General features: G+C 45.6%; 1 protein-coding gene across 1 annotated transcript in view; it reads left to right on the top strand.

Annotated features, from left to right (window-relative positions):
- The window catches only part of hcn4 (hyperpolarization activated cyclic nucleotide-gated potassium channel 4), a gene marked incomplete at both ends in the record, with an annotated part of 75250 nt that overhangs the window by 39561 nt on the left and 10689 nt on the right, over positions 1 to 25000 (top strand). Inside the window, 2 exons of the mRNA XM_079998035.1 lie at positions 17241 to 17387; positions 17786 to 18026. Of these exons, the coding sequence (XP_079854161.1) occupies positions 17241 to 17387; positions 17786 to 18026 (388 nt within the window). The remainder of the gene's footprint in view (positions 1 to 17240; positions 17388 to 17785; positions 18027 to 25000) is intronic.

Below are 25000 nucleotides of genomic sequence, written 5' to 3'. Positions count from 1 at the left end.
GCTAACTGTGAAAATGGTGACATACCGATTTGGCTGCATGGCAACATATTGACTTGTGGGCCCGCTCAGTCTCTGCTGCCGTCTTGCCTTAGAAATTCACTTCTGCCAAGTACGCTGAACAGCTGGCATGACTCAAGTTGGCCATCAGCATCTGGTTTCTCAGCCTTTTGCAGCCACCCCCAACTGGGATCCACCACCCTGTTCCTCCCCATCCCCGAGGGCAACTTAAAAGTACCCAAGTGGGCCTAAAAGCCTGGCTTGTTCTCTCCTTAGCTGTCTGAAATTGCCGCCTGAGGAAACGTTTGTAAATTGCAATACATTTTTAAGAGGGTGTATTCTCTCAATTATCCCCCCCCCTGGCGATAGGACAATTTTGGATGCACTGTCATAGCCTCGCTTCTCAGGCTGTGGGAGTCAGTCGTTCCACCGCTCTCTGGGCCGATTATACTTTATCCAAGTTAGTCCATCTTAAGGGCAAAGACAGTTTGCCGTTGTTCCCGATGTCAGTATGTGTGTGTCAATAGGATTTGCCTCCTGGAAATTGCAGTGTTCTTTTTCGATGTAAGTCTAATGCCATAATCCACACATAAGAAGTGCGGAGGGGGGCATTCATGCTCCCTGGAGCTTTGGAAAGACAGGTGGCTGTTTTCAGGCAGCCAGCGGGCCAGCGCAGGGAGCGACAGCTGTTACTGTCTCCAGAGGATCGGTTTGGAAAGAAATTAGCTGAGTGAACCGCAACTGCTGCAACAGCCAATGGCTTAGCCACCAAGTCATCACTCAGACATGTCTGGCCTATCAAAGGCTTGGGCTGAGGATTCTGTGATGTTTCTCCAGTCACAATGCAGTGTTGGAAAGGCGACATGTCAGCAGACAGTATGTGATCGGACGACAATGAGAGAGTGTGCTTGTGTGTTCATTTTTACATTTTTATTTAAGTTTCCATTCAACTTCAGCTTCTAACAGTAACTTCAAACAGTTACTACGACGGAGCGTAAAGTTATCAGATTGCTTTACTCAGTATTCCTTGAGATGTTAATACTGTATATATCTATATGTACTGTGTGTGTGTGTGTGTGTGTGTGTGTGTGTGTGTGTGTGTGTGTGTGTGTGTGTGTGTGTGTTGAGTGTGTGTGTGTGTGTGTGTGTGTGTGTGCGTGCATGTGTGCGTGCTTGCATGCTTGCGTGCGTGTGTGTACAAAAATATATACACCGATCAGCCACAACATTGAAACCACTGACAGGTGAAGTGAACAACATCCCTCATCTCATTCCAATGGCACCTGTCAAGGGGTGGGATATATTAGGCAGCAAGTGAACACTCAGTTCTTGAAGTTGATGTGTTGGAAGCAGGAAAAATGGGATCTGAGAGACTTTGACGAGGACCAAATTGTGATGGCTAGACGACTGGGTCAGAGCACCTCCAAAACGACAGGTCTTGTGGGGTGTTCCCGGTATGCAGTGGTTAGTACCAACCAAAAGTGGCCCAAGGAAGGACAACTGGTGAACCAGCGGCAGAGGGCACTCATGGGCTCATTGATGGGAGTGGGGAGTGGAGTGTCTGGTCCTAACCCACAGAAGAGCTTCTGTAACACAAATTGCTGAAAAAGTTAATGCTGCTACGATAGAAATGTGTTAGAACACAGAGTGCATCGCAGCTTGCTCAGAACTGGACCATGGAGCAATGGTAGAAGATGGCCTGGTTTGATGAATCATGTTTTCTTGGTGGGTTTAGGGTCTGATCCGACGGAGCATCTGTGGGATGTGCTGGAACAACAAGCCCGATCCTTGGGGGCCCCACCTCGCATCTTAGAGGACTTAGAGGATCTGCTGCTAACGTCTTGGTGCCAGATACCACAGGACAACTTCAGAGGTCTTGTGGAGTCCATGCCTCCACGGGTCAGAGCTGTTTTGGCGGCTCGAGGGGGGGCTACACAATATTAGGCAGGTGGTTTTAATGTTGTGGCTGATCAGTGAATATATACTATATATATATATATATATATATATATATATATATATATATATATATATATATATATATATATATATATATATATATATATATATATATATAATTTGAATAGTGTAATCACTAATCTGCAAATCTGCACCATACAATGATTATAGCCAATGCAGACGTGTTTAAACTGCAGTTCAGAGAGTGGCTGCTAAATGCTGCTGCAGAAAACTAAAAAAAAATACTCAATGTAAGTCAATGGAAAAAGAAGACATTTTCAAAACATTTTCGACAAGATTTTGAGATCTCAACACATGCTGTAAGTTGAGTTCTTCTGATGGGTGTCTTGGTTGTGTTGATTTGAAAAACTGCTGTCCCAGTAAGTTGGCATTAAGGTTTAAAGTGAGGTCTATTCGAGGGTGCAGTTGCCTTGATTGACAGGTTTCTCGCTTACGCTTGAGCAAGGCGGACCCCTCTCTTCCTCCGTCCGGCTGTCTGACGGATTCAGTCGACCCCCCCCCGCCCCCCTCAGCGCACTAAAACTGCCAAAATTTCGAAAGCTCTGGCGCCTTAAGCCACAGTCGAGGATTCGAACCGTCTCCCCAGAACGGGTGACATCACAGAGGTAGTGTGCATTTTTTTGGTATATAGTAAATAGATCAAAATCTGTTCAAACATTCAACAATGTGGTATGAATCTCTTATTGATATTTTTAATTATGTGCAGTTTGACGTTCTTAAACAGCCAAATGTGCTTCTGTTGACATACCAATGGTATTTTCAGCATCAGATCAAAACCCAGTGTTTACATGCTACACTGGTGTGTTAATTTCCTCCTATATAAGGACCAGGGCGAAGTGAATAAGCGCTATACTGAGCAGCAACAAGCCTCGTCGACCTGCCTGTTTCATTTACTTATGCTCGGTTATGAAGGGGAAACAAGCCCAGCCATTCGTTATCTCTCAATGATCTCTCCGCTCCAAGTGATTTCAACTGAGCTCTGATACACGGAGCCGCGAACGTCCCGAGACGGGGGACATTCTGTCCCGTTGGCACGCTCACAGCGTGGAGGTGATTTCCGGGCGACAAAAGAGCATCCTCACAATCCTCACAAGCCCTCCGGGGGGGGAAGATTGGAGAGGGAAAACCGTCAGTGAAGGAAACTCAAAAGTGTAATGGAGGGGAGAGGGGGTTGAGGGGGGGGTTGGAGAAAAAAAAAGTTTGCTCTGTTCTCAAAAAAGCCACAGAATTACCATCAGAAAGCCTGCGTATAATCTGCCTTGAATAGAGAATTCTATTACAATGTGGCTCCATGCGATAAACGAATGGGCTGTCAGAAGCTTCCAAGCAGAGTTAAATGAGCTCTTAAATAGGAATCAGGCGTCCTGTTAACTCTTACACAGAGTAGAGAGCCTAGCAATCAAGTTAAATGCCGGGGCTTGGACGGCGGGACCTAATGACTTGACAGATCGCAAAAAACAAGGCTCATTTTAACCCTTCTAAAAATAAACGCCCCACGGGAGTCGTTTGTCTCAGTGTAAACAAAAGTACAAACCGTGACAGAAAAAAAAAAAAGAGAATAAAAAATCCGCCCGGCGTGGTTTTCTTTCAAAGGGACACACACATTGTCCGGATAAAAGACAACATCTGAAATATACTGTGTATATATTTTTTTTCCCCGCTCGGTTTTCCAGCCGAGTGAATTTTTTGAATCGCTCCAGGCGTGTGACGCCCAGACTTCTGATGGGGTCACACACGGCGTTCCCTCACTTACCATCTTCTCCTGCTACAGCACACACATTGCATACTGCAATTCTCTTCTCCGGCCTATATATATATATATATATATATATATATATATATATATATACTGTATACATATATATAAAATTCTTACTGGCTAACGCAAAAAGTTTATATTAAAATTGCTGATACATGACTTTGAAATTAGAGATCATTTTGGACGCACCAAATTTTTTTTTTTCCCCACGCATTTTAATCCCCCTCTGAGCTTTTCATTATTTCCAAATAGATTCGGACATCCGCCGGGTCGCGCCGCATCTCACGGAGACTCCGCTGCGTCGCACACTGGTACAGTGATGGGGAGACGTGAGCTGGAATGGGTTAGCAATCCACCAATTTCCCTAAGGATTTCTGCTTCTCGTGTCAGGCGTGTTGAGGCCCATTATCGCACAAAGAGAATTACATCCCTTCAGATTGGAGGCTTCGGGGACGGCGGCGGCGCATGGGCGCGCAGCCTGCCGCCCTCGCTCTCCACCCAAAGCCTCTGTATCTCCGGCTATCAGCTCTCCTCCAGTGCAGATACGTCTTTTAGAATGGTGCAGGAACCACCTACATCCAAGATTACACCCAAGTGTGACCGATGCCGCCGCGGTAACCTGACGGAGACTCCTTTGACGCATTTGAATTATTCCACCATTATTCCTGAGTTGTTCCGTAAAAATAATGGCCCACTTACTGTCAGGCAATTGAAGGGTTCCGTAGCGCTTTGGGTTTCCCAGTAACAAATACCGCCGATTGACCTTGAAGCATTAAAAAGTAACATCAAAAAGGGAGAAAAGAAATCCATATTCATAAAGTGTAAGTAAGCAACGTCTTTTTTTTCCTCCCCGTAGCGTAGTGCGGCTCTTACCTCAGCCCAGCACGGTAATCCTTATATCAATTTAAGTGACTGTGGTTGCGTGTGTGTGTGTGTGCGCGCGTGCGTGTGTGTGTGTGCGTATGTGTATGTGCGCGTGAGTGTGCAGAAAAACCCAGCAGTGCACATATTTGATGCCCGGGCCAGCAGGAGGGGGCGGCTGGAAAGTGATCGCCGTGGCGGTGTGGCGAGACCAACACCGGTCGCGGTGTTTTAGTTTTTTTTGTCGTCTTTTTGTTTGTTGTCGTTTTGTTCTCTTGTTTTTGGTCTCCCCAAAAGTTCCGGGAGGCAGACGGTTAAAACAAAACCATCCCAGAAGAGATTGTACATAAGCGGCATGTTGTGACATGCTGGCCCCAGATGGCTTAAGAAGGAAATGGCGGTGGTTTTTACTGCCGCCCCTCCCCTTTAAATCTCTAATTAACTCAATGCAATTAAACACGGACCCTCGGGGAATAGTTAATGGGGGCCCCCCCGAAGCTGATTAGTCGGAGGTGAACAGGCTCCCGGGACTTTTTGTTCCTCCAACTTCAATCCGCAAGCTCGGGACGAGGTGAGCATGTTCGCACTTGATGGAGTAGAGTCCCCGGTCCCTCAGCGTTGAGGGCACTGTGAGAGCGGCGCGTTTCCTGTGAAAACCTCCACTGCGGGGTTTCGCATTGCTTCTCTTGCTTGTTTCCCTTTTTCATTACGACGGATGCAGGAACCTGAACAAAAACACAAAGTCTTTTGCGGGGAAAAAAAAACAAAACAAAAGAACGAACAAACAAAAGAAAAAACAAGATAAGAGAAGAGTCAATTAAACCACGTTGTGGGGTACACAATGTGGTTTAATTGACTGATTGTGGTTTAAACTCTCAGCAAAATAAACACATGGAAAAAATATGAAATGAATCACGAAAAAGAAAAACGTGCAAGAGAGACGAAATTAATTTATTTAGTTAAAATGAATAAATAATGGGATACAGTAAATACATGCCGTTAATACAGTCCAATGGAATACTTGCAGACATGCGTGTGACCGTACGCTGGCCCTGCTCACTCCCACGTCGTCAGTCGTGTTCTGTTTGTGTCGAGTGAGTTTCCTAATCCCTGCGTCGCTAAAACCCTCAGAAAATGCTCATCGCGTCATTTCCAATATGAATGCACCGTACGATGAGTGTGTGTGCATATTACCCGCCGTCGCAGAATGCGAACCGTGGCCACATTGCGAAAATATGGGCTTTTGCGTCTGACAATGGCTGAGGACTCCTAATGGCGCCGCGGGAGTGTGTGCCAAGAGTTCCCAAAACAATCAAGCCAAGGACGCAGCTGCCGACACGTCGAGGAGCTTAAGGCTGATTCCGCCTTAACTGTACAGTGAGAGCTCCTTACCCTGGGTGCGACTGACGCCGTTAATCTGAACCCTGTTATATCCGCTTTTATTTCCTCCCCGCCGCAGCCCTCACCGTTGAGTCAGTGCCGCCGAAGCGGCCCCGAGGTGCCCTCCCGAAAACCCTCTGATTGCATTTGTTTTTTTTTATATGCAATAACAACATTTGCAGAAATTACGTGTAAAACGAAGCATAATGCTGCGTTGCACAGTATGTATAATAATATGTATGCTTATTAGTTTTCATGAAAACAGCTTACCTCTTGTCTGGCAAGATATGAGGAGATTAAAAACATTTAATGTGTGGTGTTGCCACTGCAGAATATTACTAACCACACACACACGCACACACACATGCACAAACGCACAAACACACACACACACACACACGTTCGCGGGGTACAGCCTTTTCCCCCTCACACTGAAGCAGCAGTCGGTTCTTTTCAGCTCTGTCTTACGATCCAACAACCAAAACAGACATCGCTGCTCAAATCATTCATCCACGGAAGCCCCAATAAATTGCTTTTAATAGTGCACATGCTATACAATGTTTGCTGGAGGATAATTACAAAAGTCCATAATGATGATGGTGGCGGTAATATAGATGATTGATTCATGGATGATTACTCGTGGACTGAACTGTGAAGAATATAATCCAAATAAAAATGGAGGAAAAAAAAAAAAAAAGGAAAATGAAATGTTCATCGCATGCCTGTAACATGTGAACGTAGGGGTCAACCAAAATAAACAAAACGGGGGAAAAAAGAATACGTTACTACTTGACTTTGTTTCAAATACTTATTAAATACTTTGTTAATTGTGATCCATTTTTGGATCACGGTAAAACATGTTTTCAGTGATAGTTCTATTGTAATAGCACCCATCTTGCTCAGCGGGCACAATTAATACCGTATCGGTAGTAATTTCAAGCGTGTATTCTAGGTAATGTAGGTGTGTAATATTACACAATTACCAGCTTTTATGTGATAGACACCTAGAATGAACAAAAAAGAGAATTAAATATTCGATCGCAATTATTTATATGACAATTACCGCAATCGTCCTCTTCAAGCTCGTGACAGCCCTAACAACGCCAGGACTCCGAACGCTTCTCAGGATCTTACGTCCCAGCGTCGCCGTGAAGCTCATGCAGCAACGACCACGTCAGACGTGCAAAAAAAAACCAAAAAACCCACCAAAACAAACCTCCTGGGGGGGAGGTGGAGCGCCGCCGGCAAAACCCCGAATCGAGTAGCGTCGGGACCTCCCCCCCCGTCGCGCCTTCCCCCAGCACGGAGTGCGTCCGAGCTGGAGCCCGCGCGCGGCGGGAGGCCGTCCCTCCGGCAGCCGCACCGGCGGTGGGCCCGGTTCCCGGCTTCGATGAGCCTCGTGCGGAACGGAAAGCCTTTTGGCCGCCGGGGGGGGGGGGGGGGGGGCAAAGTTGGAGAAGGGGAGAGGGAGGGCCGGAGCAGGGCGGGGGGGGGGGGGGGGGGGGGGGGTTGAATGTTTGGAAAGTGCAATTAAGTGGCGTCATCTCTTTTGGGAGACGCGTTATTCTCCGTTTTATTCGGGGAGAGAGAGAGAGAGAGAAAACGAAACGGCACTGGCTAAGAGAGGGCGGTGAGGAGATAAGGGAGGGAACTGGGAGATGGGGGGAGGGCAGAGGAGAAGAAAGAGGAGGAAAAGATGGTGAAAGGCAAACGGAAAAACAAATAAATCTCATAATGATAATAATAATAATAATAATAATAACAATAATAATAATAATAAGAAGAAGAAGAAGAAGAAGAATAACAATAATAATAATAATAATAACAATAATAATAATAATAATAAGAAGAAGAAGAAGAAGAAGAAGAACAATAACAATAACAATAATAATAATAATAATAATAAAACACTCTTCCTGTTTGTTGTGCGGTGAGCGGAAAAAACAAAACAAAACAAAACAAAAAAAAACAGATGCGGTTTAAATGAAACGCATCGTCCACCCCCGTCCGCGGTGACGCGCGGCCGGGGCGGCGGGGAAAAAACGTCCCGCGGCGGTGACGAGGAGTTCAGCGGCCGAGGCGCTTATTTACCCGCCAGAGAAAAATAAAATAAAAATTACGAGAGTCCCCCGCCCCCCCCCGCCAGACCCCCGAATTCGGAGAGGGAACGGGCAGAATGTCCCGGAGAAGATGATCACACCCTGTGATGATCACACAGTCGCGCTTTTTTTTTTTTTTTTTTTTTTTTTATTATTTTTGGAGGAACCCTCAAAGAGAACGGCATCTTTTATTTTATATTTTTGCCTCCTTCCTATTTTCTATCGTATTTATTTATTTGTTTGTTTGTTTGTTTATTTATTTAAATCCCTGGCTGGGGGTTGCGTGTGATTACCTTTCTGAAGGCCGGCTAATGTGTCCAGTTCCCACCGTCGAACCCCTCTGCCGTCTGCATCTCTCTCTCTCTCTCTCTCTCTCTCTCTCTTTTTTATTTTATTTTTTTCAATCGCCCGGTCGCCTTTCCGCGCCCTGCAACTCAACGGAGCGCCCTTCGCGCGGCGCGGGATCAGATTCTCACGGGGTTTTCCTTTTGTCCATACTTCCATATTTTACAATGACATTGATCGGGGAAACGTGTCTTCAGGTTTTCATCCCCGGGTCCTATCAAGGTGTTTGTTCCCGTCGTTTGTAAATGCGCGTAGCACGGCCTCGCTGTACGAGGAACGTAGCACTCCGCTGCGGCTTCTCACTGGGCTTCAATTCAGTCATATTTTTTATTTGTATTTTTTTTTTCCAAAAGAAATATGCAATTATTATTCGCAAGCGCGAAAAACTCGCACGAGGGGAAGGTCACGCGCGTCTTTGTGCGCGATAATGTTTTTGAAGGACAGCCCACGACGCGTTTTAATCGAAAGCTCGTTGCTTGCAGTTGCCGCCAGCACGTCCGGGACGGAGCGCCGGCCCACAGCGGGAAGCAACGTGGCTTCCTGTTTCTGGTCTCTCACTCCCTCGGGAAAGGGGCCCGGTCGAGCCCGTCACGCCCGCCTCTCCATCCTCGGCTTCAGCAAAACAGTCGGTACTATGACAGTCGATGAGCACGCTTCCCGATGAGTCGACTGATTTTTCGGGTATCGAGGTTTCAAGGTGAGCATTAAGATTTCAGTGCAAAGAGAATAAGGTCATTTCCTCGTCCTACGCAAGAGCATCTCATACGCTGACGGCTTTTGTGATACCAGTTCAACCCCGGCGAGACAATTCGAATGACACAATATTGCTGTTGTTTTCTCTTTGAACACAACAAAATCTATTTCCGAGAGGAGGCGAAGGGAATGAATTGAACCCGGTTCCTCGGCTTCGGGGTCGAAACGGGAAGGAGGCTACGACTCAAATGTGGAGCCGCTCCCCTCCGGCGAGGCGGATGACACACCCGGAGACGTTTGCAAGTTTGCAAATCGCGAGGCAAGGCGCGAGCGCGGGCCGGCGGGGAAGCGGGCGGACCGCTCGGTTGTAGGTGTGTAAATGGAAAAAGAGCTCTCCGGCGCCCGAAATGAATGGAAGCGTTTTCGTGAATGAACGAGGGATTACGACGGTCCCCCCCGGCTGAACCTCGCGGGCGAGCGCTTCATTAGTGATGTTGTTGTGGACCGAAGCAAGTCTGGAGGATTTCCCGATTATGGGTTCATGTTTAATTAGCAAATTAAAATGGATCAGGGCTGCAGCGGTGCATTCATCGCTCTGATTGTATTATGTGGGGATGAAAAAAAAAAAAAAAAGGACAAAAGGATGAGGGGGAAAAAAAAAGGAAAAGAAAGTGTAAAAAAAAAAATGAAGCCGCTTTCGAAAGGTGAGAGAAAGTGGATTTCATCTCAAATGTTCACTCTTTTTTTTTACGGAGTTTGGTTTATTCTTGTTACAGTATAGGTGCGGGAGCCGCTGTAAACGACAATAACGACTGGAATATTCAAAATCCAAAAAAATAAATAAATAAATAAATAAATAAATAAATAAATGTACGTGACCGGTGTGTCAAGGATGAGAATGTGACTGAATGTGAGCAGCTGAATGTTTGGTGAACGCCTGCACCGTCAAGACGGCTCCGTCACCACGAGCAGCTTCCACAGACGCTCCGGACGGAGACGAGTCCAGCGACACCTTGGAGCCTCTTCTGCCTCCTGCGGTAAACATGGCAACGCTTTGTTTATGTTTGTATCACTGATGACTGGGGTACTCAGTGTGTCTAGAAGAACTACTCACACTGAACACTTTACCACTCTACCAGACTACTACTACTACTACTACTACCACTACTACTACTACTACTACTACTACTACCACTACTACTACTACTACTACCACTACTACTACTACTACTACTACTACTACTACCACTACTACTACTACTACTACGACTACTACTACTACTACTACTACTACTACTACTACCACTACTACTACTACTACTACGACTACTACTACTACTACTACTACTACTACTACTACCACTACTACTACTACTACCACTACTACTACCACTACTACTACTACTACTACGACTACTACTACTACTACTACTACTACTACTACCACTACTACTACTACTACTACTACTACCACTACTACTACTACTACTAGATTCAAGATTTTTATTTGTCACATACATATACATACTTCCATACATATATGCAGTGAAATGTAATGTAATGTGTAAAATGTAAGTCTACTACTACTACTACTACTACCACTACCACTACTACTACTACTACTACTACTACCACTACTACTTCTACTACTACTACTACTACTACTACTACTACTACTACTACCACTACTACTACTACTACAACCACTACCACTACTACTACCACTACTACTACTACTACTACCACTACTACTTCTACTACTACTACTACTGCTACTAGTACTACTACTACTACTACTACACTTCTGCTACTACTACTTCTACTACACTACTGCTGCTACTACTACCACCCATACTACTACTACTACTTCTACTACTAGAACTACTACTACTACTACTACTTCTACTACAACTACTACTACTACTACTTCTACTATCATTACCCCTACCCCTACTACTACTACTACTACTACTACTACCTGTACTACTTCTACAACAACTACTACTACTAATACTTCTACTATTATTACCCCTACCCCTACTACTACTACTACTACTACTACTACCTGTACTTCTTCTACGACAACTACTACTACTAATACTTCTACTATTATTACCCCACCCCACTACTACTACTACTACTACTACTACGACTACTTCTACCCCTACTACTATTACTACTACTACTACTACTACTTCTACTACTACCATCACTACTACTACTACTACTACTACGACTACTACTACTACTACTACTTCTACCCCTACTACTACTAGTACTACTACTCCTACTGCTACTACTACTACCATCATTACTACTACTACTACACCTACTACTACTACTACTACTACTTCTACTACAACTACTACTATTACTACTACTACTACTACTACTTCTACTATTATTACCCCTACCCCTACTACTACTGCGATTACTACTACTACTACTACTACCCCTACTACTTCTACTACTACTACTACTACTACCCCTACTACTACTACTACTAGTAGTACTACTACTACTACTACTACTACTGCTACTCCCACTACTACAACTACTCTGATGCAGCTTGTCACTGTGCTTCAATGCAGTACAATGGGTCAAACGTTTAAGCCTGAAAGAAAAACGTTAAATCTCCTTTTTGAAAATGTAAAACAGTTTCTAGTCTCTTACTGTTTGTCGGACGTAGCCCAAAGAGCTGATTTGTGGAAGTACAGAATGTTCAGTAACACCCTGATACGCCTGATTGAATCTCTTACCCGGTAAAACATATTCAATATTAATATATTCAATTTTAACGGACGAGGCGTGCGGTTTAAGCACCTGCAGTCGGTGCCGGTCCAACGTTTGTTCTTGTTAAACGCGGTTATTTCCTGCCTTTCCAAGTGTGACAGTCCAGTTCCGGGGTCCGGCGAGTTTCGCCGCCTTTAATTATTTCAGCGCGAGCTTCAGCGACTTTTTTTATTTTATTTTTATTTTTATTTTTTTTTGCGTGGGGTACCTTCGGGACCGCAAATTTCTTTCTGAATCCGCCTTCCGCCTTGACCCGGGGGGGGGGGGGGGGGGGGCGATGGCGGCGTCCGCATGGCTCCATCCCCCCGTTGGATTCTCCAGACATTCAGCGCTGATTAGTGATCAGCGGGGGGAAAGGAAGGGGGGGGGGGCATTTACCTTTCGAGTGCGCTCGGAGGAAACCTTCTGGCGTTTATTGCGGCGTGACTGCAGTAAGACACCGTCTGCCATCCGCTGCCTTGACTAGGGCCCATTCCTGCCGTAAGAGTCAAAGTTGCAACACTCTACAAAGCCGAGGGTAAATGGATGTATTCGCCAATCGCCAGATTTTATTAATTTTTTTGTTACGAATGTTAAAAAAAAAAACGGAGATGTTGATACTTTGCCTCCCAAACCGAGCGCCACGCCGGGGCGCGTCTAATGCGGGAGACGCAAAGGCATTAGAAGCCGAGGGCAATGTGGGTTACACCTGTCATCCTCGCGCTGGCATCACAGGCAGCGTTCCCCAATTGCGACTCAGCCCACACCAGCCGACGGGAAGGCGCGCACAGCGGAGGTGATGCCTTGTTTTCCGGAACTCTCCCTATTCTGGAGAATAATGACTCTCCTCTGTGGCGGGTGCCATCACCAAATTAGGCAGTATTTAATGTGGTTATAACCAGGGTTTAGTGTGAATGGCAATATTGATTTCAACCCTTGATTTATCGCTTTCCCCACATGCATAGGGAATGGAGAAACAAATTTAAAGTAGGTATTTTCTCCATATTTCCAACTTGCTCTATTTCTTATATTTTAAATATTTTTTTTAAGGCCAAATGTGGCCCGCGTTTAACTCTAGACCGGCCCTTTGAATTCATGAAGATTAGCAATACACTCATTTGGTATATGCACAAGTAATACAACGAAACAAATACTTTCCTATGCCGGAGCGGTAATAACATGTATTGTTTATTTAAAGTCGTTATTTTGAATTCTTGTTTTAAGCAATTCAGATTTTTGGAAACCGATCAAGATATTTTAAAGATAAGATAAGATAAGACCGTCCGGCCCCTTATCTGGGTTGACGGGTTGAAAATCCGGCCCCCGACAAAAACTATAGTTGACTGGCCCTGTCACTGACGATAGTAAACAGTAATGACATATTCCTCATAGTTTAACCTGAAAGTCAGTGAGAGCATGTGTAAGTGTCCGTGTGTTAGTGTTTGTGCGTGTGTGTGTGTGTGTGTGTGTGTGTGTGTTTGTGTGTTTGAATGCGCACACGCACACGCGCGCACACACACACACACACACACACACACACACACACACACACACACACACACACACACACACACACACACTATCGTAAGCAATGACATGGCATTAAAGAAGCATGAGGGGGATCTGGGGGCAGCTGCCTGGTAGGTGAGCGGTCACAGCCGAGGGAGCGCTATCATCAGCATGCACAGGCTGCCGCGCCCCATCCCAGGCTGCTGCGCATTCTGAGAGGGAAGGAAGGACCAGGGCAAATAGCAATAGCTCAGAAGGCGTTGTTCAAACACAGATGGACGAAAAAACCTGTCTAAATTTGGAAAAGGAACCCGAGGGGTGGAGGGATGAAGACGCGGCGCGTGGCGTGGCGTGGGGTGGCGTGCGACCTCCCTCGTGAAAAGGGCGGTCGACCATTTTCGAGACCAAGACGGAGAGAGATTAAAGGAGGATCACCAGCACGGAGGGTTATGTGCCTCTGTGCGTGCGTGCGTGTTCGGGGGGTTTAAAATCGCTGCAAAATATAAATATTAAGAGAGTGAAAACGTCCTTGTGTTGCTGTTTCCTCCTGAGTGGTCCTGATTTGATTACCTCCATGGTCCCCCCCTCCTCGTCCCGGCGCCGCTCGCGGTGGCTGACCCGCTCCAAGTGCTCCGACCCTGCCATGCGGAAAGGAGGTTTTTTTTTTTGATTTTGTGGTTGTTGTTTTTTTTGTTTTTTTTTCTCCTTTCCTCTCAGCCGCTGCTCCAGGCACCTCATCACAGGTGCCTCTTCCCCCAGGAACGAGTCAGTTCCTTGTTTCATTAGTGGCATCTCCCTGGAGGTAACAGTACCCCTCGCTCCCCTCCACCCTACACACCCCCCACTATCCATCCAACACCCCCCACCCCGAGTGAGGGACGGGGAGGGGGGATAAAGTGATAGAGATGAAAGGAGGGAGGCAAGGGGGGGGGTGTTGGATGGGGTCCGTGCACGTCCACGTATGGAGCCATAACGATTCGGCAAAATGATCCGCGATTTTCGGCTCGAGACCGAATTCCAACCCGCTGCTGAACATCGGATACTTGGGTTCACCTTGAAATACGAATCCTGAAATATCTAAAATATCTCGTATATATATATCTCTCATATAAACGTGTTAACTTAACATTGTTTTTGAACTTGAGACTGATCATGTCCGCAAATAGGACTTCAATTCTTTGCTTGAATTTCTCCGACACCAAGGTCCAGTTGATACCATAGTTTATAATTGCCCCCCCCCCCCCCCACAAAAAAAAACAAGCAAAAAAATAAGCAGTAGTTTGTCTTTCGCTGTAACAACAACCTTTTTTAATTGGACCAATCTCACTCCAGGAGTTATGTGCTGTAGGTATTTTGGAGCCAGGTTTGAAGATTATTATTATTTTTTTGATACGCCGGACATCTTGACAGCTATTCTTTTGTGATTGCTGTAATTGACGCGGCGTCTTGGCCACGAGGTTTTAATTCCGATCTCGAGGGACCTTGTTTTAAGATATCCAAAAAAAAAAAAGAACAAACATTCTTATTGTACGCAGATCGTCGTGTTGACATCTCTAAAGATAGATGCACATTTGTGAAAACAGGGCTTCTGTAGACCATGTAAGTGTCATTTTGATCGCTGTTAAAAGCATTTCCACTTGAATAAACCGACGGTGTTTATTGGCTTATTTATGGATAGCAGCCCTTGCTTGTTTGTTTGTGAATTAAAAAAAAAAAAAAAAGATATTCCTTGGCTGTAAACTATCCAGGCGGCTTACAGTATATCACACTGCTGCACCAGACCCTGGTCAGATCTCTGCAGATGTGGACGCTTCTGCCGTCGCCAACATCTGTCCGTCCTCTTCAAAATCGGCATCTTCACAGCTCCACTCAAACGTCTCCTGATTTTTTCTGGAATCCTGACTTGGTCCTTATCTGCTCTCACAAAGAGGGCGCTTGAGATGGCCGTCCTCATTTCCCGCGCTGTATTTCAAAAAGATCCTCCGAGTGATGATCCCCCCTGAGATTGCCGGCGACTCGGGCCGTCGAGTCAGACGGCGGCGAGGGCGACGTCTGAGGTCAGCCATGTTGGAAGTGGTTGACGCACACGCAGCGCAACGGCGGTGATCAAAGAGCGTCGTGTTATGAATGCTCCCCTTTCAGCGAGGTTGCAGCGCGTTGAATATTCAGCGGGTTATTGGGTCTTCACGTGCTAATATTCCTTGGGCGCTATCGCTGCGCTTTGATCTGTCTCCCTTGCGAGAATTAAGAAAGGCCTGTTGCATTGTGTCTGCGCGCACACGCACACGCACACGCACACACACACACACACACACACACACACACACACACACACACACACACACACACACACTCACACGCATTGTGAAACGGGCACTCTCCAGATGCTGTGAGTTTTTGTTTGTAATGTAATCTAGCTCTGTGTTTCAAGAGCTAAATTAGATATGTAGCCCCTTATGTTCTGTTTCTCATATAAAAAGCAACTCATATTTTTTTGTTTGACATTAAGATAAAAAGAAAAAAAAACATTTGCAAAAGAAAATAAATCACAAAATGACAAAATGCCACAAAATGCAATGGTAATTATTAGTGACTATTATTAGACTACCAGAACAATGGATGTGGTGGCGGTGGAAGTGCTGTCTGGACGTGCCGGCTAAGGAGCACAGTTACACTTTTGCACGTTTAGTGTGCAACATTTTTGTGTACGCTAACATTTAGCGAGTGCAGCTGTTGCCAGTTTAGCGACTGATTTAATATGACCTCCCATTTAAACCATGTCATGTGCAATTTTCCAATTACAATAGTGAAGGTGTTAATATAGATGCCCGAGAAGCATTGAGTCAAAAGTGGAGTAAAAATGAGGAAAATAAATTAGAAATTCAAACAAGGGATGTAACCGAGCACAAGACAATTATGAATGGATATTATCTTCCTGCTGCATGGTGAATTGCTGTATGGGGGAAAAAAATAGAATAGAAAAACCAAGGGACAAAGAAGAATTTGTATTTTCTTGTTTATTTCACTTTATCGCGTGAAATAAAGGGTAATTCAGAAGGGTAAAGGGTAATCTTCAATTAAATACAATTATCTCTTTTGTCCTCTCTGATAGGGGGTGAGGGTTGTGCTTTCTTTCAGAAATCTTGTGTGCGATGACTAACTCGAACTTCCAGAGTGATCACACATGCGATGCCAAAGTCTTAAAATAAGGTACACATAATAACAGGCTAAAGCAAATAACACCTTTTTTTGCCCTGAGTGAAGCATCCCTTTAAAAGAAGAGTTTTGAATCAGAGGTCATGGATCTGACGGTCAAACACCGTCGCGTTTGACGCAGACGGGCCCAGCAAGCATCTGTCTGTACTACTGATCAATTTCCCCTTTTTAACACATCTTAACTGTTATTAAAGGTTACCATGAAGTCATGCCAGTACAGTAGCTGCAATCAATTTGAGCCTTTTGTCAAATTCCATGTTCTCTTCTGGATTCCAGCACAAAAGCTGAAAAATGCTGAAATTGCTTGCAGCAAGTCTGAAAAATAGATGGAAAAATTGACCTCTTCACATAAATACCCTCCCTTGTTTATATGGACGCGTTAGGAATGTTATTCTTTTACATACGTATCTGTCCCCGCCGTCATCCACGGTAAATCACCGCGCAAAGATAACTTTGTGAAGCTGACAGGCGGAGAGATTGCTATCGGCGTCCTCCTTTGCAAGTGAATGAACGCGTGTAAGTGTGCCGCTTCTTTCTTCCCGCGTGTCTGTCATCTGAGCTTTATAATTGAGCCACGCCGCGGCCTTTGAGTGACCTTGTTGTTGTTTCCGTCTGTGTCTGTCCTGCAGTACAAACAGGTGGAGCAGTACATGTCCTTCCACAAGCTGCCGGCAGATATGAGGCAGCGGATCCACGACTACTACGAGCACCGCTACCAGGGCAAGATGTTCGATGAGGAGAGCATCCTGGGAGAGCTCAACGAGCCGCTCCGAGAGGTGGGATTAGCGTCGGAGGCTGTATCCGGATCTGTTGCGTGTGTGATGAACGGTTGTAATGCACGCGCACGCCTTGAACGACAGGATTCCATTACCTTTGACACGGAATGGTGTTCTGTCATCGCCGACGTATGTTTCCTCCGGAGATACCTACAGACAGTCTCTCTGAACGCCGACTGTACATGTTGATAAAAGGATAGAAAAGTTATTTTCCCACAGATCCAGGGGTTGTCTTCGGTTGACTTGGTTAGAATTTCTCAAACCCTCCTACTGATAGTGATGATCATTTGCAACGACGAGGTACAACGATCTCTCCGGCGTCTGCAGGCACAGTCGTGTTGGAGACGTCCCTGTCCTTTCTCTGTCTTACTCTTGTCCACCGTTGTGTGCCTTCGCAGGAAATTGTCAACTTTAACTGTCGAAAGCTGGTGGCTTCCATGCCCCTCTTTGCCAACGCGGATCCCAACTTTGTCACCTCAATGCTCACAAAGCTGAGGTTTGAAGTGTTCCAGCCGGGCGACTACATCATCAGGGAGGGCACCATCGGCAAGAAGATGTACTTCATCCAGCACGGGGTGGTCAGCATTCTGACCAAGGGCAATAAGGAGACAAAGCTCTCGGACGGATCGTACTTTGGGGGTAAGTGGAGCCGACGCTTACAATTGTCATTGTTGCCGACGCAACAGCAGAAAGCCCTACTCTACATGTTGACATTTGTAATCGTGAAATAACAGTAATTACATGCATCCATTGTGTTATTCTATATTTGTCCATGGCTCATTGCGACTTTGCAAAAGTTTGTGTCCAGTGCCCTCAAATGTTCTGTAATTCTCCTTCCTGGATTATGGAGGACTGCGCTCTCATCCTTGTCATGAAGGGGGATCTGAAAGTCTTTGAGCAAGATCAAATGACGTAAACTGGATTTGACATGCAATAAAAGTTAGGAAACGTGTGTTTAAAGGTCAAGAGTGCAAAGAAGCTCCGGACTTCCCCAACTCACTCTGTATCGATGCCAAAGCCCTTTGCCGTAACCTGAATGTGGTTTGTACGTGATGGTGTTGTGTTCTTAATCGGGGTCAGAGAGTGCATAGATAGCACGGTCTTCTTATGGTCCCCCAGAGTGTATGACACATGTAGGAGATAATGCTGCCATACTGCCCTGACCAAATACCAATTAATTTGCCCAGTGACAGCATATAATTTAGACTAAACTGTTTAAGTAATGAGAAACGGCGGCAAAGCATTTACCAGCTTATGACCTGCCTGTGGAAGTTTAATTACGCCTTTCCTGCTTCAGTCCCTCTCCGTGCCCTCTTCCCAGGGGTCCCAAGGAAATAATAGAAAGATGGCAAGCATATCTCCGCCCATGCCAAAACTAATCAACAGCAAAACATTGCTCCAGCGTTCTCCATAACATCAGTCCTTCCATAACTTCGCTCTTGCTGTATTTTTTCTAAGCAAGGCATGATTTGAATTTAATGAGCAGTTCACTCACAAGCCACTTTCTTGCATATGTATGTATTTCGGCAGCTGGATATTTTAGTTGTTGGGGAGTCTGTGGCATAGCCTAAAGGTCACCGGCAAAAGACTTGCAGCTCTGTCGTAATCTTGGAGTATGAGACTATTTTGTACGCTGCTCTGTAACAGCATGAGATAAATGCCAACGATGTGAGGCAGCAGCGGTGGTCATTTGCTTTGCTGTTCCCTTGAACCGTTTTTATTCAGAAAGGAAAACTCTTTTTAACCTAAGCCACATTTTTTGATCAGTGAGAGTCCAGTTGCGTCGCCAAAAACGTGGTCGCGATTGCCCATTGCGGGGCAGACGTTAGGTTGTAACAGGCTCCAGTTTCCTTTTAAACACGACTACGATAACCCACAACATTGCTCAGAATGTGCCAGTTTTGGAACTGAAACTGGCCCGCTCGCTGTAATCTTAAGCCTTGTATCTGCAATTATTTTTCCCACCCAATGTGTTAGAGGCCGAAGGCTTTGCGTTTTTGACTCCATTATCCTGCAGCTATTCCTGGCAGGAGTGCTGCTCTGAAGGGGAGGGAGGGAGGGAGGCAAACTTAAGCTTAGAGCCATAGGGAGTTTGTTACCAAACATGAGTTAGCCATTCATGAAATTAATTGGTGCAGGATCAGCAGGGGGGGCATTCCGAGAACAGCCATGTGGATCTGTGGTGTGCCGCTCGGTATCAGCGAGCAGGAAGTCAACCACAATGAGCGGCTCATCGAAATATCATGTGCAGGGACACTGAGACCTGCTCTGGATTACAATGTTGTGAGATGTGTCGGTGTGTACGTGAGTGCACGGGTGTGTTGCTTCTGTTTTGTATGTGTGTGTGTGTGTGTGTGTGTGTGTGTGTGTGTCTGTGTGTGTGTGTGTGTGTGTGTGTGTGTGTGTGTGTGTGTGTGGGTGTGTGTGTGTGTGTGTGTGTATGTGTGTAAGGGAGGGAGTTAGTGTTTGGAAGCTAGACGCACGAGGGAACACTGCAGAGGCCCAACTGCCGGAGATGAAGTGTACCTTTCTGTTTTGGCCCTGCCGCTTGTGTCACACAGACTTATGTCACCACATTCCAAATGTCATGGGATTTACAGTACAGGGAGTGACATGCTCATGAACAACTTCTACCAACTCATGAACCGTACCTCATGTTTTCACGACAACCTGAATTATTCACACAAATATACACTCAGCAGTCTGCTCCAGTTTGTTAGCTGTTGGATCAGCTGAGGCCCAAGAGCCTAAAGCCTAAAGTGGACGAGACGTGTCCTGGACAGGAACGCTGGCTGGGCACACAGTTATCCGGAGGCAAGAGGAAATGTAATGTGACGGCACTACTAACGCCAAAGGGAGATGCCGCTGCTGCCAAGCCGGCTCTCTGGAGTGTCCTCCAGACTAGTGGGACATCTCCCCAGCCCGGCACTTCAGTTACGAGTCCCCTCCTCATGGGCGTGCATTGAGAAGCTAATCCGAACAGCATCTCCATAGGTCTCTCAGGCCAGACTGAGCAGGTCATTTCTTTGTTATATATGTCTGTCTATATATGTGTTATATGTCATCTTTTGTTGTCGGCTGTAATTGATGTGCAGCTGGTGTGGACTGCTTCTCTCTCCTGGCTGCTGTTCAGAACGGCGTTACCTTCCATGGCCCCACATGATGGTCCAACGTGTTTATGAAGCCCTCTGATTTCTTCCCTAACGTGGCTCACTTAGTCTCTGAATGAGTGGTTTGCAGCAGGTATCAGGAAAAAGACAAGAGCAAAAAGTCCAGAGTGTAAAGTCAACCGCCCAGTTTGAAGCCTCCTGTCACCTTTTGGCCAGATTCAGACACCTCCCATATAACCCCCCTTAGCCCTAGCTCCAATTTGGAGCAACACTGGTGAAGAACGTCCGAGGCAGGAGGCGATGCAAATATTACCACCTTTGGTGAACCTTGACACACCTGGTCACTATTTCCTGTTGACAGGGTATGCCATTGTCATCGGCCAGCTGCTGCTGCTGCTGCTGCTGCTGCTGCAATTACAGCTCCATTTTTATTAAAAAAAAAAAAAAAAAAAAGTAAACTAGCTTTGGTGTCGGGGTGGTGTGGTCTGAGCAGCCACATCTGTCTTGGGTCTAGGTAATTGGGCCCAGGATCAGCGTGGTTGTACGCCTGTTGCTCGTTGGACTAATGAACGAGCAACAGGTAAAACCCCCATCCCCACACACATACACAGACGAAAGAGTAACCCTTGTCATAACATATCTGCTCCGGGCTTGTTCCGCCTATCCCACTCGCTACAATAAACTGGTGTGTTTGTAACTCCATCGCCTGTGTCTCTGTGTCGGAGAGCTCTGAAAACGCCCCTCGGGTGGTGTGTGGCAGGCGGAGCTGCCACACTAGCTCATTATTAAAATGGTAGACATAGTTTTAATTGCACTATTACAGTTTTTTTTATACATAATTCCAAATACAATTCAGACAACAGTTCATTATTACATAAGCAACCTCAAGGTACCAATTTTTCCGATTAGACATGTACAATTTCCCCAAATTTCCAATCTAACATGCAGTAAAACCGCATGCTGATTGCCTTGGTTTGGAGGTTTGTGTCAGAGAGCTAAACATCCACTCACTCTCGTCCCGTTTGGATAACTCTGGCTTGGGGCAGCCCTGGTCATGGTGTTGATTTAAGAAGGGGTTGGTGTGGAGGGTGAGGTCTTATGTGGGCGGTCGGGGACAGGGGGTTAATCTTTCGTCTGTATTTCCTAGGTTAGAGAACCAATTGTGTGTACGCGGTCTCTCTCTCTCTCTCTCTCTCTCTCTGTCTCTCTCTCTCTCGCTCTCTCTGTTGTCTCCTCATCTTATAGCTCAGACAGGCTGTGCTGTAGAGCTGCCAAATGGCCACCCTGACTGAGTGAGTCAGTGAAAGGAGTTGGCAGCAGCCAGGGCCCAGGTAATCCTCTCGGTCCTTAACCTGCTTAATACCTCAGCGCTGCTCATTCTCAAGCTGTAACACCTGAAGATTGAGGCTTATTTAGTGACTGGGCAGCTGAAAGGATGTGATGTGTGCTATGATTTGATGCGCTGTCACTTTGGGCATGCTGATTTACATATCTTCCATCTTTGTTATTGTATTGAATATTACTGAGAACAGTGGTCTGCTACAGACACAGTGCCGCATCACCCATTATTTGGCAGATTTACATCTCAAATAAGACTCGTTTAGGGCATTGTGTCCACATTGATCAGTTCTCTGTGCAGTCTGTATACACTCATTTTTCAGTGTACACCAATCAGCGTGAAGGCCAATTCATACTTTCTGCGTCCGCGTAGCCGCGAGGGCCCCGACGTTTATTTCATCATCTGCTCATGTCCGTGGAGGTCCTTGTGGACGTTCGCACACCTCCCAGATTTTGTAACCACGTGGACTGTACATACCTTAGCGCTCTGACTGAACATGCGTTGGTGAGGCTCCTTGGCAGATTTCCTCAACAGTATAGGAAGAACAGAACAGAATAAAAAAGGCTGACTTGTTTGGAGTTGTTTGGAAAACTTTGTTTGGAGTCAGTATTTTATGATAGGTTCCCTGGAACACTGCATTCCATGGAACTCAGAAACCGGAAATAACATGCAGGTGTTCCCCACCTCCAAGCAAAATGGATTCTATGGGCTGGGTTTGGCAAATCACGGAAGCTTGCGGTAAATTTGTGTTTTTTAGAAATTAAGCTTTAAATCTCATGGTTTTAAATAAAAAGTTATTTTTGTTGACTCCCGTACGTCTGAGATAAATAACCAAAACATTATTACAAAACATTGTTACAAAAAAAAAGATTCTATAAATAATACTATACTCAAGAGAGCGGATTCATCCTCTGCTTGAGTGTTTGTTTTGGTCCCGCATCTCCCAGACCCTGAGAACGAGAGGTGATAAAATGTGACGTGGCTTTAGCACCAGCCAGGGCGCTAAAATAAAACAGCAAACGTTAGCAGACCTACCTGTGCATGCTTAGTTAAACGCAGGGTGGTTTCTGCGGGTGTCACTGCGGATCATGCCGCCCGTGGCTGGGAGTCAGAGAAGCTCCTCACCCCGGGGACGGGGGCGGCGCTGGGGAGGGAGATGAGAGCTGACAGCGGAGCTGAGAGTCCAGGTGAGCTGGGCCACGCCGGGCTCCAGGACGCGGAGCTTTGCTCGCACTGGTTAGTTCAAATGCAGGCCCAACCCTGCGAGCGCACACAAGACCCACACTCACACACACGTGGACTCATTCACTCATGCACATGTGACTGTGCACACCTCTGCGCATGCGTACGCACATGGACGCACGGACATAAACACACATTTTATTAAGGTGATAGGAGAAGCTGGGTGCATACTAATCTGACTGTGCACATGCAGTCATGTTACCTCGGGGCACATGCAGACTAACACAGAAGCAACACACATGCACACATATGAAATCCCATTCTTCATCATGGGCTTTTTCACTGCAGCTGTATTTCATTTAACATGAACAAAAATCACGATCAACCACGATAACCAATCAAATACCAAAGAATAGAATGTGAAAAAGGCCTTTATTTTTGCATGATTATTTTTAGTTAAATGTCGTTGCATTTTAAGTACAATTTGCACGAACTGTCATTTCAATGTGTCAGTCCAAAGGTTTTAAATATTTATGTTCTTTTCCTGGATTTATATATAAACACTGCAGAATGCACAGCTAACTATATCAGGTGCAGATGCAAACCCACCTTCTTTCCCTCTCTCTCTTTCTCTCGCTCTCACTTTCTCCACTCCATCAAACACACACACACACGCACATGCACACACACGCACAGACACACAACACACACCCACACACACACACACACGCACCCGCACACACACAAACACACACACACACACAAACACACACACACACACACAGCCCCTGGCATATGATCATCATTACAAACATAGTTTCAAAGCATATGCATGACATAGAAGCACGAGGAGATGATTATGCAGAAAACTCTCCCTCCCCCTTTGTCCATCGCATCTCTCTACATCTCTACATTTTAATCACACACTCCCAGCACGCACACTCCCAACACGCACACACACACACACACACACACACACAGACACACAAACACACACACACGCACACACAAACACATACACACACACACACACACACACACACACACACACACACACACACACACATACACACACACACACACACACACACACACACACACACACACACACACACACGTACGCTTTCCACTTTAAAGAGCTGGTGTTCAAATCTTGGGAGGCCGTTCTCCGGTGAGAGTGCCGAGCAGCACGTGGTCCGTTTGGTTACACGGGAGAGAAGCTATTTGCGTTCTCACCAAGGTCAGAGCGGCGCACATCATTGTGCTCCTCCCTTACCACAGCATCATTCAATTTTAATTGCCGTCATCCAACTTTGATGGCCACATTGTCATTTAAGTGTAGTCAAAACGCAGAGCTTGGCGACCAGAGTGGTGTAATGGATTTCACCCAGCGGTGACATCTTCTTTCCACGTTTGAATATCACGGCACCGTTTTTTTTTCAATGCAGTTAACATCATTGAAAGTAATGCTGTTAATGGGAGGAAAGGATAAGATATGTTCTTGTTAAATTCTTGAAATATAATGGTAGAGTTATTATCAGGAAGGAAGAAAAAGAAAGGAAACCCTGGTATTAAACCGTTACTGTACAAGGATATTATTAAATCGACATTTATAGTTAAATTTTAGACCTGATTTTGATTATTTTTAACAGACCAGTAAATCTATGTATGTACAAGTATGCATTTATACATACAGTTTATAAAGTATACAGCATTAGATAGAAATAGACCACCAACCAAACTCTGCGCTGATACTGAGCCTTAAAATTATTAGTACTTCACCCAAAATGGGAAATCTTAGCTGTCACTTAGCTGTCACTTTTGGGAGAAAACTCCCCCACCCATACAGAACATAGGCAGGGCTTCAGCGACTAAGCCTGTTCTGTGATTTCATGCGTTGAGATGAGTCACTGGAGATCTGAGTAAGCATGGTGGATTAGAACCATTCTAAATAAATTGTATTTAACTCGCAAACTATCCGC

This window comes from Zeus faber (assembly GCF_960531495.2).
Source record: "Zeus faber genome assembly, chromosome: 3".
NCBI classification, from domain to species: domain Eukaryota; kingdom Metazoa; phylum Chordata; class Actinopteri; order Zeiformes; family Zeidae; genus Zeus; species Zeus faber.
The sequence above is the reverse complement of the archived record's forward strand: the minus strand, read 5'-3'. Positions and strand labels throughout refer to the sequence as shown.